The sequence below is a fragment of the Cebus imitator genome, unplaced genomic scaffold (genome assembly GCF_001604975.1).
Source record: "Cebus imitator isolate Cc_AM_T3 unplaced genomic scaffold, Cebus_imitator-1.0 Scaffold33, whole genome shotgun sequence".
NCBI lineage: Eukaryota > Metazoa > Chordata > Mammalia > Primates > Cebidae > Cebus > Cebus imitator.
In genome coordinates, this window is record NW_016107348.1 from 5,986,848 (window position 1) to 5,995,024 (window position 8,177).

At 37.5% G+C, this 8,177-nt stretch overlaps 1 protein-coding gene across 7 annotated transcripts in view; it reads left to right on the forward strand.

Annotated features, from left to right (window-relative positions):
• The window catches only part of SWT1 (SWT1 RNA endoribonuclease homolog), an 86,995-nt gene that overhangs the window by 15,780 nt on the left and 63,038 nt on the right, over positions 1 to 8,177 (forward strand). For 6 of the 7 annotated variants that reach the window (XM_017524517.2, XM_017524518.2, XM_037737078.1 and 3 more), the window contains 3 exons: positions 535 to 1,276; positions 6,606 to 6,665; positions 7,828 to 7,942. In XM_017524517.2, the coding sequence (XP_017380006.1) occupies positions 535 to 1,276; positions 6,606 to 6,665; positions 7,828 to 7,942 (917 nt within the window). The remainder of the gene's footprint in view (positions 1 to 534; positions 1,277 to 6,605; positions 6,666 to 7,827; positions 7,943 to 8,177) is intronic. The other variant, XM_037737076.1, reaches the window with a different exon arrangement.

Here is an 8,177-nt window from a genome sequence, read left to right on the forward strand (position 1 = left end):
GCAACCTCTGCCTCCCGGGTTCAAGCGATTCTCCTGCCTTAGCCTCCCAAGTAGCTGGGACTACAGGTATGAGCTACCACACCCAGCTAATTTTTTGTATTTTTAGTTTCACCATGTTGGCCAGGATGGTCTCGATCTCTTGACCTCATGATCTGCCCACGTTGGCCTCCCAAAGTGCTGGGATTATAGGCATGAGCTACCATGCCTGGCCATATTCTCGTTTTCCTCGCTAGTTTTTAAAAGTTTAATATAAAGTACAAAGTTATTATGATAGTAATAATTATTTTACACTTAAGTGTTTAGTTTATTTGGAATATGTTGTATGGTACTATTTAAAGTTGTAACTTTATTTTTTCCAAATAGCAAACTAACACTACTTAGTGAGTAATCCTTTCCACTTCATTCTTAATGTAGCTATTTCTTACTTTTTATGAAGCTTGGTGTCAGCCTAATTCTGTTATTTCTAACTAAAATGATAAAGTGCAACATTATGTATAATTATAATGTAACCTGGGTTTCTGTGCTGTTTTACAGATTGAATATAGAAATTGACACTCTCAGAAAGAGACCAAAAGTCAGTTCTTCGTCCCAAGGACCTATTAAACTCCAAGAAGCATCATGTTCAAATGATAATCAAATTATTTCACAGGGTCCTTCTTCAAATGGAACTCAAAAAGACATATGTAAATGTGTAGATTTTAAACCTAAAGATATCAAATTGACAAATGCTAGGAGCAAGCTTGACCATGAAATTAAAAGCCTTAGTAGTCCTAAGATTGCCAGTGATGTGAAACCTAAAGCCGAAGGCCAGGCAAGTGAAAATAAGTGGTCTCACTTACTTATTCAGAGGGAGAAGATGAAAGAACTGAAGAAAGAAAGAAACAATAAATTTAGAGACAATTCTGAAAAACGTGTCTTAGAGAAATGGAAGAGAAACCAATTTTCTCAGGATTATAATTCCAACAAGATGATTAAGGAACCCTTGGAATCTAGAAGACAGAAGATCAGTTTCAAAATCCCTATAAAATCCCATGACACCCTCCAGAAACTTGTAGAAGAAAACGTCTTCAGTTTAGATTCTAACAAGTCGAAGACTAAGCAGGAAGAAAAACAATACCTGGAAAGCTCCCAGGTTTCATTAAATGTGAATAGGCAGAAAACTGAACAATTACTTTCAGATTCCACATATAAGGAGACTGTTCATGAGTGGAAACGGAAACATCATTATGACCATCAAGAAAGTAATGATTCATGTTCTAGTGAAAACCTAACCCAGGTAAGGTGGTAAAAAATGAGGAACATAAGGTTTTAACTTAGAGTTTATTAATATAGTTAAGCTTTTTCTATAATTCTTTTTCATTTTTTGTTTTTGAGATAGGGTCTCACTCTGTTTCCCAAGCTGGAGTATAGTGTCACGATCCTGGCTCAGTGCAACCTTGACCTCCTAGTTTCAAGCAATCCTTCTGCCTCAGCCTCCCCAATAGCTGGGGCTATAGGCACACATCACCACACTGGGCTAAATTTGGTATTTTTTGTAGAGATGAGGTTTCAGCATATTGCTTAAGCTGGTCTTGGACTTCTGGGCTCAAGTAGTCCACCCACCTCGGCCTCCCAAAGTGCAGGGATTACAGATGTGAGCCACTACACCTGGCCTTTTTAGTTGTTTCTATTACTGATGATAATCATAGATGGCTGATTCAAATTTATTCATGAAGATAGATGTTGGTTTCTTTATTTTACTCTCTTTAATTCCAATTTTTTTAGGAAGATATTTTGGGAGATATTAAAGATTCATAATAGAAGGGAATGTGTAAAAATGTGGTGAGAAGCAGTTACAGATAGTCCTTTGGAAAAAGTACTGTATGCTGGAGAACACTCAGGGGACAATATTCTGAATAGTCTTTAAACAGATTATTTTTTTCAGTGTCACTGTGTGCCAGGCACTGCAATAAAATAGCTTGTAAGAGATAACACAGTCTATTTTCAGGGACTTACTCAAGTGAGGAGAGACACAAGCAATTTCCTTAAATATGAAAGTAAAATACCTATCACTTAATAAGAGAATGTGCAGCAGGGATTAATACAGCTTTTGTATATGATGGAAGAATTAGTTTGTAAAGGTATACTGTAGGGGCCTGGGTATGGTGGCTCATGCTGGTTAATCCCAGTATTTTGGGAGGCCCAGGCAAGCATATTGCCTGAGGCCAGGAATTCAAGATCAGCCTGGGTAACATACTGAGATCAGTCTCTACAAAAAAATAAAAATTAGCTGGGTGTGATGGTGTGAGTCTCTGGTCCCAGCTATTCAGGTGGCTGAGATGGGAGGATCACTTGAGCCCATGAAGTCAAGGTTATGGTAAGCTGATCATGCCACTGCACTCCAACCTAGGTGATAGAAGGAACCCTTGTCTCAAAACAAACAAACAAACAAACAAAAAAACGGTTTACTGGAGGCCGGAGGGAGTAACATGTAAACAGACCTAAAGAATGAGTAGAAGTTAGCTGGAGGTGAAATGAGGTGGAATGGGAGAAGCAGGGATATTTTAGGCAGAGGGAGCTACATGAGCAGGGATCTAGGCTTGAAAGCTTGGCATGTCTATTTTGCTGTAATATTATGTAATTTAATTGGCCTTTGTGGACTACTTTGAGAACCTAATCTCTATAACTTTGTTTCTATGGTAGATAAAGTTACTTACCTTGATGAGAACTTTTTAGAACTGTGGAACCTCAGAACTTTAGAACTTCATAAATTCTGAAACTTAGAGACCACTGATAAACAGGGATGGTTAAGCCTCCCTGCTTTTAGGTATTAAGACTGTGAATTGCAATGATAAAATATTTCTTAGGAAAAATAGAGGAATTATAACAAAGGAGGCCAGAAGAGCATGGGAGTGAGTATTTTTAGCTTAAGTGAACTTGAAGGGGCCCAAAGCAGGCAAGAATTGAGTTTGAATTGACTTTGTTTTCACTGCTTTCTTGAAGGAAAGAACCTCGAGTTTTTCTTCTTGTGTTATAACCGTTTCTCTAGAGTAGAATGAAAGAAAGGAACTTGAAGTTGCCAGTGTGTTCAGTGATCATCATTGTGTCGTTGCCTGGTTTTCCTATTGTGCTGTACATCTAAGGAATGGTATGAGAAATCTCTGCAGCGCATCTTACAGTTTCTTTTGGTCTTTGTGTAGAATTACTACACAAACCAAAAGAGGTACATAGCAAGAATATTAAGTTGCAAAAGAAGCAGTTTTTGCCTGATCACTTTCCACTTATTGGAATTTAGACTCTACAAGTAAATATTGTCCTTATGTTGTGTATATAATCTTAAGCATATTATTGACAGCAGATAATCATCTTAATACCGTGTTTGTTTTTATGTTTTACCCACTAATTCCTCAATAGGTCATTATTATCCTAAAATAATGAGTGTACTCTACAAGGAAAATAATTGTATTTTCTGGATTTAGTAATCCTGTTATGCTTTCTAAAGAAAAAATAACTTCTTTTGTTTCTTAGGTTTTATAGTTCTTTGATACAGATCCCTCTCAAATTGAAAACCTCCCCCTCACTGAAAATTAGTGTCCTAGATATTTATAGTTTATAGACCACTTTTTTTCTATTTTTTGAGACAGAGTCTCGCTCTGTCGCCCAGACTGGAGTGCAGTGGGGCAATCTTGGCTCACTGCAACCTTTGCCTGCCAGGTTCAGGTGATTCTCCTGCCTCAGCCTCCTGAGTAGCTGGGATTATAGGCATGCACTACCATGCTTGACTAATTTTTTTGTATTTTTAGTAGAGATAAGGTTTCATCATGTTGATCAGGCTGGTCTCAAACTCCTGACCTTGTGATCTGCCTGCCTCGGCCTCCCAAAGTGCTGGGATTACTGGCATGAGCCACCACACCTGGCCTATAGACCACTTTAAAAACAGCATCCCATTTAATTTTAAAAGGCTATAAGGTAGGAATTTATTCCTTTATCAAATATCTATTAAAGGTACCTATTATGTATCGGGCAATTTCCTAGGTGCTAGGGATTTAGAGATGAGTAAGATGATTGTTAGCCTCAAGAAGTTCCCAAGGAGCCATATTAGTAAGTAAAAAAATATGATTGTATTATATTGAAGTAAATATCAGAGTACTAATAATTGGGTGTGATAATAGTATAAATCTCTGGGTGAGTTAAAGAAGGGCTCACTAAAGTGGTGATTCTAAAGCTTGATCTCAAAGGACATGTGGAGTGAAGAATAGAAGTATTGTCCAGCTATGGTAGGGGGCCAGTGTGTGTAATGGCACAGAGTTGTGAAATTGCATGGGCAGAAACGTACATGAGCACATAGGCTGTCAGTATCACTAGAGTCAAGATGTGTAGAGAATCTATAATGGTGTTGGAGAGAAAGCCAGGGTCTCTAGACAATGGGTGATTTTGTATCTCATGGGAAAGACTGGTTTTTATCTTGTATCTTGTAGATGGAAGAGAGCCACTGAAACACAATCAGGGAAATAATATAATTGTGTTATCCATTTGGAATCACTTCAGTAGATAAAACTCTTATTATCTGCGTTATGATACTCCCTTTTGTCATCCTCAGGAAAGGCTTTATCCCAACTTATGTGTTTAATCAAGTATAGTAGGAGAGGCAAACAGTTAAATGCGTTAACTTTGCTGGATTGTTGGGTGTTAGAAACTTCATTGAAGTCACTGGAGGTGGCCCATGGACAGAGAGCAAAGTAATATTACAGTAAGCAAAGGAAGAGAATAAAGAGATGTAGAATGTCAAAAGCCACAAGAAGTTCTGATAATAACCTCTGACTTGTTTGGCATTTCTTAAAGAGAACTTTAAAGATCAATAAGTTTTTTTTTGTCTTTCTTTTTTTTTTTTCCTTTTTGTGGAGAACGGGGTCTTGCTATATTGCCCAGGCAGGTCTTGAACTCCTGGGCTCAAGCTATCCTCCTGCCTCTGCCTCCCTAAGAGCTGGGATTATAGGTGTGAGCCACAGCGCCTGGCGATCAGTAAGATTTAGAGTTATATGGAGAAGGGACTCTGAATCTCAGGGTCATGGAATAGTAAAGCTGTAATGACCCTAAGTGTGTGAAGTATATGTTATTATATCATGTGAATTTTGATGTTGGATGGAAGCTGAATTCCCAGTAAAGCTTTTAGCTGGAAAGTTAGGGTGGAAGCTAAATTATCAGTAAAGTATTTCTACATATGATGTACTTGTTGAAAGAGTGTTTAGGTGGGTGCAGTGGCTCACACCTGTAATCCCAGCACTCTGAGAGGCCGAGGTGGGCAGATCACTTGGGGTCAGGAGTTTGAGACCAGTTTGGCCAACATGGTGAAACCCTATCTCTACTAAAAATACAAAAGTTAGCCAGGTGTGATGGTGCATGCCTGTAGTCCCAGCTACTCAGGAGGCTGAGGCAGAAGAATGGCTTGAACCCAGGAGGTAGAGGTTGTAGTGATCTCAGATCATGCTGCTACACTCCAGCCTGGGCAACAGAGTGAGACTCTGTCTCAAAAAAAGAAAAAAGAGGTTTTGTAGTTTATACCAGAACTAGCTTTCTGTAAAATACATGTTAGTTTGGAGAATTCTTAGAAGATTATTTAGTTCAATCGTTCTTTTGCTGAGCTTCCTGTCACCTGTATGTAGGGTCAGGTAGGTCTCATCCTCTCAGCAGAGGTGCTGGTGGAAAATTGGAATTTGGAGAGAGATTTTCAAACTTTGAAGACAGAAAATGAAGCACAGACCCCTGGTACTCTTAACTACATATAATATAATCATGCATTTTTCAGCTTTTCCTTCTTAGCCTCAATTCCTTCTGTTGTTTTATTGTGTCACTTGTAGAAATGGCTTAGTTACTCATGGATGAAAATTTTTCACCACCGAAGGCCGACTTGTTTACCTTTGCATTCACTTCTCTTTTTTTTTAGGGTGGCATGTAGTTTTGTTCTTAGAATATAGCATTTTTATGAATCTGTATATGAAGAATTCTGTGTTTCATGACTTGATAGAATGGGGCTTCTCTATTCTAGGGCTAGTTTCTCATCTGGAGGTAATTTTGCCCCTCAGGAGACATTTGGCAATGCCAGGAGATATTTTTGATTGTCAAGATTGGTGTGGGGCTGGTGCTGTCTCATGCCTATAATCCTAATACTTTGGGAGGTTGAGGTGGGTGAATCACTTGAGCTTAGGAGTTTTGAGACCAGCCTGGCCAACATGGCAAAACCCCATCTTTACATAATATCCAATAATTAGCCACGTATGTTGGCACACCTGTGGTTCCAGCTACTTGGGTGGCTGAGGCAGGAGGATCGCTTGAGTCTGGGAGGTTGAGGCTGTAGTGAACCATGATTGTGCCATTGCACTTCAGCTTGCATGGCAGAGTGATACCCCGTCTTTTTTAAAAAAGAAAAGATTGGAAGTAGGGATAGGTGGGTAGTGCTACTGACATCTGGAGGATAGAGGAGGTCAGTGATGCTTCTAAACATCCTACAATGCACAGGACAACCCTAAAGTGAATTATCTGACCCCAAAGGTTGATAGTGACCAGGTTGAAAAACCCTATTCTAGGTTACACTTTATTCTTAGCTAATGAAATTACTTTCATTTCAGAGTTGTGAAGCACCATGTTCTTCAGTGTCAACTGAAAGTATCCAGGATACAGATCAAGAGGTTACTGATATTCTTATTTACTTTGATATTTTTAATGAAATTAAGTCAGTTTCTACTTTTAATAAAAAATAATGACTGTAGAAACCTTGATGAAATGAAAATAACAATGATGTCTCTAAATCAGTATGTAAGGTTTTATGAAGTCATCCAAAACTATTCAGAAAATACTTTAGGACTTTTTACTTCTGTTTCTAGGAAGGTTATCTGTTGTGAACAAAGAGCATGAAACCAGTGGCCCACAAATAATCTGAATTTTAATATTATGACACTTTCCCTGTTTATGCCTGGGGTTACCAAAATGCAGTAGGACATTAACATGTTTTTACTTCATTTTAAAAATCATCAATAAGATGAAAACATTATTGAATGAAAACAAGAGTACACAAGTGTTTTATCTTTTTACCTGTTGCTTCATTTCCCAGCTAGAGTTCCCTGATTGACATTCATAGAATTGTATGTTCACTTGTCCCAAGTTAAGATTAGATTCATGGAACACTTTGTAATTTTCTATTAAAAGAAGACTTTCAGGCTATATTAATTGCTTTTTATTTGTGACAGTCAATTGTATTTTTGTGTTTTGAGGTGCCCCTTGATAGAAGGATTTCTCACCTTTGGCCTAATGCTAGACTGTATTTTCATTTCTTTGTGTCAGAATACATCAGAGAAGTATTTCTGTGTGGTTTTAAGATCTAGATTTCAGTTTATGATGGTTCATAAACAGTCATAGAAATCTCAAGAAGAATGCTCATTGTGAAGATAAAAAAAATTTGACTCCTAAAATGAAGTGAGAATGAACTTATTTTAATGTCTAGGTATTTGGCTCTGTGCAAGGAGCTTCACCTAGCTTATTTCCTTTATTCCTCACAAAAATCCTAAAGGAAATAGATATTAAATATTCCTATTTTGTGGATTTACAAAATGAGACCCAAAGTTCTTAAATAATTTGCTTGCATAAGGTTACAGAGGTAAGAAGAAAACTATTTTGAAAACCATGTGTGTGATTATAAATCTTTGTTCTTTTACCTATACTACCTTAAGTTTTATAAAAATTTTTTCTTTCCATAAACCATCTCAAGTGAATTAATTAATAATTAATTGCTTTCTTCTCTTGTTAATCTGCAAAGTGACTCAAAATATTTCATTGGGGTCTTTTACAATTTAGATGCAGATAGTAGAAGAGCTTCATGCTGCACGTGTGGGAAAAAGTGTGGATTTACCTGGAGAGTTAATGAGTATGGAAATTGACTTGGTGGAAGATGATGTACATTCTTCCTCTGGTATACCCTATATATTTTGCTTTCCTATGTTTATGCTCTCCTATGCTTTCCTAAGAATTAATGTGCCAATATTTAGTTTTTATAATATTTAAATGAAAAATGTTAAAATGTGCTTACTTGAAATGAATGATAAAGTAATAGTATTTTTTTTTTTTTTTGAGATGGAGTTTCGCTCTTGTTACCCAGGCTGGAGTGCAATGGCGCGATCTCGGCTCACCGCAACCTCCGCCTCCTG